At 41.8% G+C, this 14,938-nt stretch overlaps 1 protein-coding gene and 1 long non-coding RNA gene across 2 annotated transcripts in view; one reads left to right on the forward strand and one right to left on the reverse strand.

Moving 5' to 3' along the window:
- The window catches only part of LOC148133098 (uncharacterized), a 704,593-nt gene that overhangs the window by 522,287 nt on the left and 167,368 nt on the right, over window positions 1-14,938 (reverse strand). The gene's annotated exons all lie outside the window — the stretch shown is intronic.
- The window catches only part of LOC113421086 (cyclic nucleotide-binding domain-containing protein 2), a 102,225-nt gene that overhangs the window by 78,635 nt on the left and 8,652 nt on the right, over window positions 1-14,938 (forward strand). Inside the window, exon 12 of the mRNA XM_087950142.1 lies at window positions 3,256-3,395. Within this exon, the coding sequence (XP_087806268.1) occupies window positions 3,256-3,395 (140 nt within the window). The remainder of the gene's footprint in view (window positions 1-3,255; window positions 3,396-14,938) is intronic.

Here is a 14,938-nt window from a genome sequence, read left to right on the forward strand (position 1 = left end):
TAAGGTCTGTCCTAAGCTTAGTACACAAAATAGTCTGCTACAACATCCTACCTGTCAATGACTACTTCAGCTTCAACCACAATAACACATGGGCAAACAATAGGTACAAATTCAAAGTAAACCGTTCCAAACTTGATTGCAGAAAATACGACTTAAGCAACAGAGTGGTCAATGTTTGGAACTCACTACCTGACTCTGTTGTTACATCTTCAAACCCCCAAAACTTAAACCTTAAACTGTCTACCGTGGACCTCACTTCATTCCTAAGAGGGGGCATGCTTAAGCACACCAGTGTACTTACTGTCCCGGTCCTACTGTTCCCATTCGTACTCATTTATTATGTATATATTTATATCTGTTTATACTTATATGTGTATATATTATGTTCATACTTATACTTGTTTTCTCATAAATGCTTGACAAAAATAAATAAATAAATAAATAGACATGGGGGGGGGGAACCCTCCATTTTTAAAAAGTAAAAATTGATCAAGGACCAAGCACCATGGGGCGGGGGAAGAAAACCATAGTTTCAACCAGAATAATATATATATTAGGTGTTTCTAATATCTTCTGTCTGTTTTGTGGCTCTTTTTGTATCTTGATTGGCTGGCAACATTGTGTTCCTTTATTGGAGGCCTTTAGTGCAGCTTGGCTCCGGGTAAATGGACGGCTATCATTTGTTAGGAAGCTAGGTTTCATCTGGGTGCCTGGTTGGGGTGTGTTTGAGCTGGAGGTATCAGGGGGGATCTGTTTGTGCCCAGGTGTTTGCCTGGCTAGTGGTGTGGAGATTTTTTTGTTTCTGAGTGCAGGCTTCCAAATGATTGACAATCTGGTGGAATCATCTCTTCTATTCATGCTTTCAGGTCTTTTTTCAATCTCTATGGCTTCTCTGATGATTCTGTGGCTGGGGTTTTCTATAGTGGCTAGGGTTTTGGTGCCATTGAAGTTGATGCTATGACCTGTGACCCCTATGGGATCACCACTGTCACCCGTCATTGCAAACCTGTTCATAGAAGAATTCGAATCCAGAGCCCTGGCCAATGCCATCTACAAACCCAAACTATGGTTAAGATACATCGATGACACATTCGTGATTTGGCCCCATGGAAAAGAAAACCTAAACAATTTCCTAACACACCTAAACAGCACACACCCCAAAATCAAGTTCACCATGGAAATGGAAACAAACAAACAACTACCATTCCTAGATGTACTAATCTACAAAAAAAACAGATGGCACACTAGGACACACTGTATACCAGAAGAAAACACACACTAACTGCTACCTCAACGCCCAATCCCACCACCCAGCACAGATAAACTCCGTGGCTAAAACACTAATTGCTAGAACCAAACGCCTGGCAGACAAGCCAACGGCTTCCACAAAAGCAAAATCACTGGCTTGATCCACAAAAACACACTGAGACATAATGGAGACCCAGAAGATGAACAGACCTATGGAACAGCTGTCCTGCCCTACATAAGAGATACTACATACAAAATCAGTAAGATACTACACAGACACCACATCAAGACTGCCTTCAAAACAGACAGAAAAATAGCAGCCATCCTTAGAAACCCCAAAGATAAAATTGACCTGGAAAACCAAGGCATATACGAAGTCCCCTGTGCATCATGCCCGGCCACATACATTGGACAGACCAATAGAAGAATAAGTACCCGCCTGGATGAACACAAAAATGCAGTAAAAAAGCTGGAACACACTTCCTCATTAGTCCAACACATGGAAGCCACAGGTCATAGCATCAACTTCAATGGCACCAAAACCCTAGCCACTATAGAAAACCCCAGCCACAGAATTATCAGAGAAGCCATAGAGATTGAAAAAAGACCTGAAAGTATGAATAGAAGAGATGATTCCACCAGACTGTCAATCATTTGGAAGCCTGCACTCACAAACAAAAAAATCTCTACACCACTAGCCAGGCAAACACCTGGGCACAAACAGATCCCCCCTGATACCTCCAGCTCAAACACATCCCAACCAGGCACCCAGATGAAACCTAGCTTCCTAACAAATGATAGCCGTCCATTTACCCGGAGCCAAGCTGCACTAAAGGCCTCCAATAAAGGAACACAATGTTGCCAGCCAATCAAGATACAAAAAGAGCCACAAAACAGACAGAAGATATTAGAAACACCAATCAAGCAGAACACAGCAAACTCCAAGACCAATAAACACAGACCAAGACTCCCAACCAATCAGGATGAAGAAAAAACCATTCTGGCACAGCAATAGGCTGCCCCAAATTTAAATCTGAAACCACTGTAAAAGTCTGACTCACAGATTAACACTATACAGAAGCCTGATGATGGCAGATGAGATTCTGCCGAAACGTTGCTACAACTTTAAAAGCACAACTACAGTGACGTGGGAAAATACCCGAACAAAGCTGAATACCATATCTATCTATCTATCTATCTATCTATCTATCTATCTATCCATCCACCTGCTGGACTTCAATCTAATTACATTACGTTGGTGACAAACAACTGCTCTAGGAACACTTAATCTTAATTATTTCTAATTATTTCTAATTCTTAGCAATTTAGATTGTAGATTTAGCTCTATAATACCCCAATGAATAGGAATAGTGGGATAGGAAGATGCTGATATTTACTCAGCAATTACAATGGCAGTTGCTGGGCATCTTTCCTTGTATCAAGAAAAATATATAAGTTTAAAGATTTAAGGTTAGATTTTGTGAAAAATCTGAACCTATATGGAAGTGGTATATATTTTTCGTCTATATACAGCACTGGAATCCTCCCTGCCCAATATTCCGTTGGACTGTTGGAAACATTCAAAAGTTTCTCCATAATTACAATAACCGCATTTTCTTGGAAAAAAATAAAGGACAAACGTGTAAAAAGGAGAAATCAGAGACCTTCATAAGGATAAAAATGTTTAACTGCTTATGTTATAACTTTGCTTTATAAAGGAAGATTCAAGAGGAAAACCAAGACCATTTTTACAAAAATATATGTTCTAATAAAAATATCTAAAAAGCATCAACACTATTAGAAGCAAGTATTTTTGCAGACTGTGCATTAAATGGTACTCTTTGTATGTTAAAAGTTAAATGACCAAAATAAAGGACAAAAGTGAGTTTTTGAAAAATAAATCCAAAGAATAGCTTTCTGAAATAATGCTCTCTATAACCAAGAACTTATGGTCACTGCCCATGATATACGCTGACCAAGGTATTTCTGACCATTTGTATTTCTTAGGTAAATCTGGATGACAATCGTGTCATTGTTATGGTCAGTCAAGGAGTTGAGCTAATCCGACTGAAAAAAGAAAAGATTGAGGCATGGGCTGATGACATTATTCTCAAGAAACTGAATAAACTAAAGGTTAAATATCCCAGGTGAGTGTAGTTGAGGCTGGCATTTCCTGAATTTGTGTGGAAATGGTCATGATCAATACTGTATCATGGTCAAAGAGGTTTATGCAGCATTTACTGTATCTAGTTAAAGTCTTGCAGAACTTCCTTCGTATGAATAGAATTCAAATTTAAACTTTTTGTGTAGAACTCCAAGCAGCTGGTTTACTTTTTTTCTTTGAGATGAAAAATAAACCAAGAATCCTTCTACAGAATTATTACCAGTGTAAATAGCGGATAAGTGCTTGACTAGGATTGGAGACACCTTGGTTCAAATCCATTCTCAGCTATGAAAACTCGTTGAGTGATGGGGCTTGTCCCATTCTCTCAGCTCTCCCTTATCTTATAGGATTGTGGTTGTGATAAAATGAAGGGAAGACAATTTATCTATTGAACAACTAAACAACACAGGTAATTACCCAGGTACAAACCTTCATTTAGCAAATTTTTACAAGAACAAATTTATTCAGAAAGGGTACTTACATTAGAAATTCAAAACTGCAACCAAAAAGAGGCCTCTGTAGCCATGTGACTTGGACTCAGTCACTGCTACAGCGGTGGCCATTTTTAACTGAAGCTGGCAGGTTCCCTCCCCCACCCCTTTTTTTTTGTCCCTGGTCACATAGCCAAACAAAATCAAGTGATTTTTGCAGCTGACACAGCGCCGAGTTTGGTTTTGGTTTTTTATTTTTTTAATGTGTGGGATTGAGGACAAGGGCAAGAATTGAGTACTAGAATTGTTTCTGTAAGTATTTTAAAATATTCTTTTTTTGTTATTCTATAGGACTGCACTGTTTGTAAGCACTTTGGGAACTGCTCTGCTTTTTAAGTACTATACTTTTCAAACTATTGTTTGTAAGTACAGTACTTTGCAAAGATAAAGTTTGTTTGCATTTGCCTTGAAACTACTTGTAAAAATGCTAGCTAGCATCTTGACAAAGCATTCTATAATGTTAACAGATAACAGATAATCAGAGTTGGAAGGGACCTTGTAAGTCATCTAGTCCAACCCCCCGCCCAAGTGGGAGACCCTACACCATTTCTGACAAATGGCAGTCCAATCTCTTCTTGAAAGTCTCAAGTGATGACGCTCCCACAACTTCCGAGAGCAAGCTGTTCCATTGGTTGATTGTTCTCACTGTCAGAAAGTTTCTCCTTATTTCCAGGTTAAATCTCTCCTTGTTCAGTTTCCATCCATTATTCCTTGCCTGGCCTATAGGCACTTTAGAAAATAGCTTGACCCCTTCCTCTCTGTGGCAGCCCCTCAAATATTGGAAGACTGCTATCATGTCTCCCCTGGTCCTTCTCTTCACCAGACTAGCCAAGCCCAGTTCCTGTAACCGTTTTTCGTATATTTTAGTCTCCAGTCCCCTGGTTGCTCTTCTCTGTACTTTTTCTAGAGTCTCAACATTTTTTTTAATAATGTAATCCCCACCAATGAACCACAAGACTCCTGCACATGCCTTAAATGCAACAAAACTCTAAAGGATAATGAAAACTCCATCAAATGTTCTCTATGTAACAAATACGCTCATCATGACTGCTTGGGATTACCCGAGCAAATGATTCAATACCTAGAATCATCCAATGAGTTTCCATATCTGCAAATCATGCAGACCCAAACTGGATCTGTTGGAAAGAGTTGATACCATTGAAACATGAATAACATCCCTTGACACCATAGTAGCATCCCTGGACTCTTTAAAAGAAAGATTATCCAACCTTGAAAAAAAAGACACAACGCAAAAACCTGAACATCCAATAGCTACAAACCACATCTCTACCCAACAACTACAACCCAATCCACAACCCAATCCACAAAAAAACATAAGCCAGACAAATAATGATATCCCAATCCTCATCAGAGAAGCTGTTGAGAGTGAACGGAAACGTCCAAACGCCATCTTATTTGGTCTAGAAGACATCAATGATAATGATGACATCACAACTGTCCGAAACATCATCAGTGATTATCAAGCATCAACCATCTCCCCTGATGAAATACTTGACATTTCCCGCATTGGCCGAGAGCTCAAAAACAGAGACGGCTCTGTGGTCCCACGCTTCTGCAGGGTCATTTGCAAAAATGAATCAAGCAAACGTAAATTCATTTACACTATAAATTCACTCGCCAAAACCAACACCAACCATAAGAACCTCCATTGTCGCCCTGACCTAACCATACAGCAACGTGCCCGCTCCCGTGTACTCCACACCGAACTCAAAAAACGTCTAGACAATGGAGAGAAGGACCTGTACATTGACTACCATGCTGACTGTATCAAAAGTAAGTCACACAATCCGCAACTCTTTAACCTTCAACCACAACCCTACCTCAACCAATCCTCCATCACCCAAGTCTAGGCATGCACGCCCCTAACTACCTCAATTCCAACTACTGCCGGCCTTAAATGCAAACTACTCAATGCAAGAAGCCTCGTGAATAAAATACCTGAATTTCTCCTCTTACTAAATATGGCTAAATTCAACATCATATTTGTCTGTGAAATGCATCTCTCCCTGACTCCATTACCACAGTAAGAGACTATCATGTTTACCGATCGTGAAATTTGTAGAGGAGGTGGTGTTGCTATCTTCTATAAAAAGTCCTTACATCTAAAAAACATCCAAGTTACCCAGGAGCTTGCTCTTCCTGAGACCATCATCTGTGAGCTATCCTTAAATATCACATTTCGATTCTTACCATGTTACAGAGCACCTGATTATGACATCAAACATGTAAACAAGCTAAATACACTACTAACACGGGCTGCATCCTGCCCACACACTTTTATCTTTCTTGGTGACTTCAATCTACCTCATGTTAATTGGACCCTAAACAAATGTACAGCTGAACCCATACACGCAACCTTCTACAATGCTGTTACAAATCTGGGACTGGAACAACTAGTAACCAACAACACTAGACTAAACAACTGCCTCGATCTCATCTTCTGCAAAAGTTTGAATTTAATTTACGGAATACAAACTAAAGAACCTTTTCCAGCAGTGACCACAATATGATTGACTTTTGTCTCAACATATGCCCACACAAAAATCATCACAATGACATAATCCCCAATTATAACTTCAAAAAATGCAACTATGATCTTAAAGACAATGATCTCTCATCCCTTGATTGGCAATCTCTATTCACTGGATGCAATACTGTTGAAGACCATTACAACATATTTTTTACTTGAAGTCAAAAGAGTCATCAAACTATATGTACCAACAACAACTCCCAAAACAAAACAAAAAACAGATTACCCATAACAATAAGGAAACTTCAATCCAAAAAGAGATCACTCTGGCGGATAAACAAATCTGGTCACGTTGCCAATTTCAAAAGCCGATACAAAAATTTATACCACCAGATAAAGACTGAATGCACCAATTATCACATTAAACAAGAGGAAAACCTTCTATGCACCAATTCCACCCGCACTTTTTACAATTTTGTAAACAGCAAACTAAAAGACTCAAGGTCCATCCCACCCCTGATAGGACCTAATGGTAAAGACTGCAATGACGACACCATTAAAGCCAACATCTTTAATACATTCTTCGGCTCAGTATTTGTAAACAGCAAAGGATCATGCCCAATATTTCCTAGCCGAACCACAGACAACTACAATAATCTAATACATATTGATTTTACAGAAGACAATGTTGAAAAAGCACTACACAATCTAAAACCATCTCTATCTATTGGACCAGATGGAATATGTGCCTACTTCTTAAAAAAGCTATCCACTGCCATAGCCGAACCTCTAAGCATAATCTTTGAAAAATCTTTCAGGACCAGCTCCTTGCTTAACCTATGGTCACAAGCCACGGTCATCCCCATCTTCAAAAAGGGAGACCCAAGCCTAGTTGAAAATTACAGACCAATCTCCTTATGCTGTGTCACCTGTAAAGTCATGGAATCAATTATTAACCAATCCATTATCCTCCACTTAGAGACAAACAACCTACTCTCCAATAAACAATTTGGTTTCAGGAAAAAACTATCCTGTGATCTGCAACTCTTACACTGCAAAAACATATGGACTACACAACTCGATCAGGGCAAAGCAATAGACGCAATCTACATAGACTTCTGTAAAGCTGTTCAATACCACAGACAATACTGCTACCCTTCAAAAAGATCTTGACTATGTATCAGAATGGTCAGACAAATGGCAACTTCAAATCTCAACAAATAAATGCTCTGTCTTACATATTGGCAAAACAAATAAGAAAATAAAATACAATCTGAATAGTCAAGATCTTGTTGATGATCCAAGCTCTGTAAAGAACCTTGGAATACTCATCTCTAATGATCTAAGTGCTAGAGCCCACTGTAACTACATAGCTAAAAAGGCATTAAGAGTTGTTAACCTAATCCTACGTAGCTTTTTCTCTGGTAATATCACACTACTAACTAGAGCATACAAAACATTTGCTAGACCAATACTCGAACCCACATTACGTATATGATACTAGCACAGTTGAGAAAGTCCAGAAATATTTCACAAGAAGAGTTCTCCACTCCTCTGCTTGTTGTAGAATACCTTATGCCACCAGACTTGAAATTCTAGACCTAGAAAACCTTGAATTACGCCGTCTTTGGTCTGTTCTAAGTATGGTATATAAAATCATTGCAATGTCCTACCTGTCAATGAATACTTCAGCTTCAACCATAAAAACACAAGAGCACACAATAGATACAAACTCAAGGTTAACCGCACCAAACTTGATTGCAGGAAATACAACTTCAGCAACAGAGTGGTCAATGTCTGGAATACTCTACCTGACTTTGTAGTTTCTTCCCTAAACCCCAAAAACTTTAACCTTAGATTGTCTACTATTGACCTCACCCCTTTCCTAAGAGGTGTGTAGGGGGCGTGCATAAGTGCACCAATGTGCCTACCGTCCCTGTCCTATTGTTTCTTTTATTTTTCTTATATGTACCCATTTCATGTATTCATAACTAATTTATATACTTATACCTATTATCTTGTAAGCAATTGACAAATCAAATAAGTAAAATAAAATAAAATGTGAACAAAACTGGATGCAGTACTCTAGGTGCGGTCTTACTAAAAATAGAGTGGTATTGATCTTGATTGTATCCCTCTGTTAATACAACTTAGGATTGCATTGGCTTTTTTGGCTGCTGCTGCACATGGCTGGCTCATATCTAGCTGGTTGTCCACTAAGACTCCAAGATCCCTCTCACAGTTACTGCTATTGAGCCTGGTTTCACCCAATCTATATGTGTACTTTTGGTTTTTTCTTGCCTAAGTGTAGGACTTTACTTTTTTTTTTTTTTAAATTTATTTATTTATTTATTTTTATTTATTTGATTTGCCAATTGTTTACAAGATAATAAGTATAAGTGTATACATAGTTGTGAATACATGAAATGGGTACATATAAGAAAAATAGAAGAATAAGAGAAACAATAGGACAGGGACGGTAGGCACGTTGGTGCAGACCTCTTAGGAAAGGGGTGAGGTCAATAGTAGACAGTCTAAGGTTAAAGTTTTTGGGGTTTGGGGAAGAAACTACAGAGTCGGGTAGAGTATTCCAGACATTGACCACTCTATTGCTGAAGTCGTATTTCCTGCAATCAAGTTTGGTGCGGTTAACTTTGAGTTTGTATCTATTGTTTGCTCTTGTGTTGTTATGGTTGAAGCTGAAGTATTCATTGACAGGTAGGACATTGCAATGTATGATTTTATATACCATGCTTAAATCAGACCGAAGACGGCGTAATTCAAGGTTTTCTAGTTCTAGAATTTCAAGTCTGGTGGCATAAGGTATTCTACAACAAGTAGAGGAGTGGAGAACTCTTCTTGTGAAATATTTCTGGACTTTCTCAACTGTGCTAATATCAGATACCTAATGTGGGTTCCAGACTGATGAACTGTATTCGAGTATTGGTCTAGCAAATGTTTTGTATGCTCTAGTTAGTAGTGTGATATTACCAGAGAAAAAGCTACGTAGGATTAGGTTAACAACTCTTAATGCCTTTTTGGCTATGTAGTTGCAGTGGGCTCTAGCACTTAGATCATTAGAGGTGAGTATTCCAAGGTCCTTTACAGAGCTTGGGTCATCAACAAGATCTTGACTATTCAGCTTGTATTTTATTTTCTGATTTTTTTTGCCAATATGTAAGACAGAGCATTTATTTGTTGAGATTTGAAGTTGCCATTTGTTTGACCATTCTGATACATAGTCAAGATCTTTTTGTAGGGTAGCAGTATTGTCTGTGGTATTGAACAGCTTTACATCATCAGCGAAAAGAATGCAATTGCTCTTAATATGATCACAGAGGTCATTTATGTAGAGTATGAAGAGAGTTGGTCCTAGAACACTGCCTTGGGGGACACCACTATTGACAGATACAGAATTTGATAGGACGCTCCCAATTTTGACCATTTGTTGTCTGTTTGCCAGGAATGCTTCTATCCAGTTATGCAGTTGTCCAGAGATACCATAGGATTTTATTTTTAGGAGTAGTTTGTCGTGTACCACTGAATCAAAGGCTTTACAGAAGTCTATGTAGATTGCGTCTTTTGCTTTGCCCTGGTCGAGTTGTGTCGTCCATATGTTTTTGCAGTGTAAGAGTTGCAGATTACAGGATAGTTTTTTTCTGAAACCAAATTGTTTATTAGAGAGTAGGTTGTTTGTCTCTAAGTGGAGGATGATGGATTGGTTAATAATTGATTCCATGACTTTACAGGTGACGCAGTATAAGGAGATTGGTCTGTAATTTTCAACTAGGCTTGGGTCTCCCTTTTTGAAGATGGGGATGACTGTGGCTTGTGACCATAGGTTAGGCAAGGAGCTGGTCCTGAAAGATTTTTCAAAGATTATGCTTAGAGGTTTGGCTATGGCAGTGGATAGCTTTTTAAAGAAGTAGGCACATATTCCGTCTGGTTTTAGATTGCGTAGTGCTTTTTCAACATTGTCTTCTGTAAAATCGATATGTATTAGATCATTGTGGTTATCTGTGGTACGGCTAGGAAATACTGGGCATGATCCATTGCTGTTTACAAATACTGAGCCGAAGAATGTGTTAAAGATGTTGGCTTTAATGGTGTCATCGTTGCAGTCTTTACCATCAGGTCCTATCAGGGGTGGGATGGACCTTGAGTCTTTTAGTTTGTTGTTTACAAAATTGTAAAAAGCACGGGTGGAATTGGTGCTTAGAAGGTTTTCCTCTTGTTTAATGTGATAATTGGTGCATTCGGTCTTTATCTGGTGGCATAAATTTTTGTATCGGCTTTTGAAATTGGCAACGTGACCAGATTTGTTTATCCGCCAGAGTGATCTCTTTTTGGATTGAAGTTTCCTTATTGTTATGGGTAATCTCCTTTTTTGTTTTGTTTTGGGAGTTGTTGTTGGTACATATAGTTTGATGACTCTTTTGACTTCAAGTAAAAATATGTTGTAATGGTCTTCAACAGTATTGCATCATTTTGTTAGATACGGCCCAGTGTTCTAGTCTGTCAAGATCCATCTTCTTCTTGGGTGTTAGCTATTCCTGCCAGCTTAGTATCATCTGCAAATTTGGTAAGTTCCCTTCTATTCCCTCATCTAAGTCGTTAATGAAGATATTGAAGAGTACTGGGCCTAAGATGGAACCTTGTGGCACCCCACTGCTTACTTCCCCCCATGAAGACTTAGACTCATTAAGGCTACTCTTTGAGTATGGTTTGTCAGCCAGTTGCGAGACCATCTAGTGGGGGTGCTATTCCACTTTTTTCTAGCTTACTAAGAAGTAGGTTGTGGTCTACTTTGTTGAATGCCTTGCTGAAATCTAAATATATTATGTCCACAGTATTTTGCTGGTCTACTAATTTGGTCACTTTGTTGAAGAATGAAATAAGAGGTTTGGCATGATCTGTTCTTAAAAAACCCGTGCTTACTGCTAGTTGTTCTGTCTCACCTGTAGCCACAAGGTGAGAGTCCAAATTCCCAAAGGAAAATACTCAAACAGACAGAAACAGGAACGACAGAGTTAACTTCCTTTGGCTGAATCTGTCTTTGGCAGTTTTCCCAGAAGCTGCCTACCAAGTCCGATAACGAGCAAAACCATAAATCAGAGGCGACTGCCACACAGAATAATTCATCCGAACTGCTAACTCAAATAAACAAGTTGACCCAAACAGGGATTCAGAGCTAACACGCCTCCTTATATTCCCTGAGGGGCATGTCAGTCTCTTTTCTCAGTCCCTGATTTGACATTTCCTTTTACGTTGTATGTCACGTTTCTGCCTGCGTCTTTGCCTTGCATCAGACCAGCATGTCTCGGCTTGATCTTCAGCCAATGACTCCGGCACGCTCTCCTGATTATCTGCCGACACCTGAGGCACAATCAGGGAGGAAGATTCTGGGGAGGAAGACAACTCCGAAACTTCCAGCAAAGCAGGCTCAAATCTTAGAGCCAAGTCCTCCTCTTCCTCCTGACTCCCGTCTATGTCACTCAACAAGGAAGGCTCAAACCTTAATGCCAGATCTTCCTCATCACTCGAGCCTATGTCTTCTGACAGAGCAGGTTCAAACCTCCGAGTCACAACACTATCCCTCACCGCAGGGCCCTCCCCCCGAGTCTGACGATCCGGATGTGGTTTAATGGAAACCGTTCATGGAATCTCCGGATAAGGTCCGGGGCGTGAACCGTGGAAGCATCCACCCAGGAAAGAACCTCTGATCCATCCTCTAGCCTCTCGACGAAGTTCTGAAATCGTCCTTTCAGCCAGCGAGAATCCCGAATGCTGACCACCGTGTCGTCAGCATCAGCATCATCGCTGGGTGCAGATGGAGAAATTGTACCAGCGGGAGAATGGAGAGTACACGATGGGGTGTCAGGAACCAGAAGGGAATGGTGGAAGACAGGATGAATGCGCATGGAGCGCAGTAGGGTGAGCCGATAAGCAACGGGATTGATGACCGCCTCGATAGGGAAGGGACCGATGAAACGATGGTCCAACTTTTTAATCGGACGATCGACCCGGAGATGCTTCGTGGACAACCACACCCTGTCTCCCACAGCCAGTGGAGGCGTCACCGGACGCGAACGATCCGCGAATCTTTTGTAGTCCGCCTTAGCCTGTTCCAATTGTGAAATCAATTGGTGCACCGAATGTAGTTCAGATAAAAAGTCTCATGTTTCTGGAACTGGGGAATCCAAGATCGACAATGGGAAAAACCTCAGATGGTAGCCCACATTTGCATAAAAAGGCGTCATGTGAGTGGAGGTGTGCTGGGAATTGTTAAAGGCAAACTTGCCAAAGGGAAGTAGGTCACCCAATCGTTTTGTCGATGGTTGACAAAACATCTTAGATATTGGGCGAGGATGCCAATTACTTTCTCAGTCCCGCCATCGGTTTCCGGATGGTGCGCCGACGCCAAACACACCTGCACCCATAATGCAGTCATGAGACTCTTCCAGAATTGAGCGGTAAACTGGGCACCGCGATCCAAAACTACCCTGTCTGGTAGGCCATGCAAACGGAATACATGTTGCAGAAATAACTGGGCGGTAGTACGAGCCGATGGTAACTTCCGACAGGGGATAAAGTGGGCCATCTTGGTTAGCATATCAACCACCACGAGTACCGTCGTATAACCCGACGAAGAGGGTAAGTGTGTTAAAAAGTCCATGGAGATTGCCCCCCATGGTCGGTCCGGAGTCGGCAGTGGTTGAAGGAGACCAGGAGGCGCACCCGACGCAGCTTTCGCTTGCCGGCACAGTACACAGGAGGCGACGTAGGCGAAGACGTCATGCCGGACTCAAGGCCACCAAAAAGTCCGTGTAACCAGATGAAGGGTTTTAAAGAACCCAAAATGGCCAGCAGCTGGGTTGTCATGACATTGAGTCATGATGAGGGCTCTAAGCGTCCTGGTGGGCACGTACAATCGGCCCCGATGTCGTAGTAAGCCCTCCTCCAGAGTCCATGGGGAGTCAGGTCCAATTTCTCCCATTCTCTGCTGCGCCCAAGCGTCTAAGTGCTGCGCCTCCCATACCCGAGCCCTCAAATCCACCGGTTCTTGGATAACGGCCAAAGATTCTGGTGGCAGCACCGTACGTGGAGGAAGAGGGTCCTTGGGACAAAGATACTCAGGTTTACGGGACAGGGCATCCGCTCTCCGATTTTGACCACTGGGAATGTAAGTGACCGAAAAATTGAACCTGGCAAAGAACGACCACCGGATCTGTCGTTGATTCAACTTTCTAGCAGTGGTCAAGTGCTCCAGATTATGATGATCCGTCCGAACCTCCACCTTGTGCCGAGCCCCCTCAAGGTGATGTCGCCAGGTCTCAAACGCAGCCTTGATGGCCAGCAACTCTTTTTCCCAGATTGTATAGTTGCGCTTGGAAGTAGTAAGTTTCCGTGAATAGTATGCGCATGGAAAAAGAGGTGCGCCATCCGCTGGGGCTTGTAATAACACCGCCCCAATAGCCACATTGGATGCATCCGTCTCTACCACAAATGGACGATGGGGATCAGGATGCCTCAAGATCGGTTCTGCAACGAAGGCCTTCTTGATGGCCTCAAAGGCCTGTTGCTGCGGGGCCCCCCACTGGAACGGGACCTTCTTGCGAAGGAGCTGGGTGATGGGATCCGTCAGCTTCCCAAAACCCAGGATGAAGGACCTGTAATAATTTGCGAACCCTAAGAGACGTTGCACGTCTTTCACTCGATGAGGGGGTTCCCAATTACACAAAGCCTCTACTTACCACGGGTCCATGGCAATGCCTTCGGGAGAGATGATATGCCCCAAGAACTCTATGGAAGTCTGGAAAAAGAGGCATTTCTCCAGCTTCGCATAGAGTTTATGCTTCCGAAGACGTTGTAATACCTAGCGAACTTGGTGAAGGTGGCTGTCCCGGGACTTCGAATAAGTCAAAATGTAGTCCAGGTACACCACCATGAACCGATCAAGCATGTCTCGTAATATATCGTTCATCAAATGCTGGAAAACCGCGGGGGCATTGGTGAACCCAAATGGCATTACGGTGTATTCAAAGTGGCCATAACGGGTACCAAACGCCGTCTTCCATTCGTCCCCCTTGCGCATCCGCACCAGGTTTTAGGCCCCTTGAAGATCGAGCTTGGTGAAAACAGTGGCCTCCCGCAACCACTCCATCAACTCTGGAATGAGCGGCAAGGGATAACTATTCCTCACTGTAATGGCGTTCAACCGGCGGTAGTCACAACACAAACACAAATCTCCCGTTTTCTTTTTAACGAAAAGGACGGGAGCGGAAAGAGGAGATGACAGCCGGATAAACCCCCGGGCCAAGTTCTTTTCCAAAAAATCGCGAAGAGCGGCCAATTCGGGCTCAGACATAGAATACAGGCGACCTTTGGGTAGTGGGGCATTGGGCAGAAGGTCCACGGGACAGTCATAGGGTCGATGCAGGGGTAACCGATCCGCCTCCTTCTCACTAAAAACATCGGAGAAGTCAGATAGTTCAGGAGGTACGGAGACGGCGGGGGCGGCAATGTCCTGGCCAGCACAGGTGT

This window comes from Notechis scutatus, chromosome 1 (assembly GCF_049901735.1).
Source record: "Notechis scutatus isolate UNSWTSFEM ecotype Mainland chromosome 1, rNotScu1.2, whole genome shotgun sequence".
NCBI lineage: Eukaryota > Metazoa > Chordata > Lepidosauria > Squamata > Elapidae > Notechis > Notechis scutatus.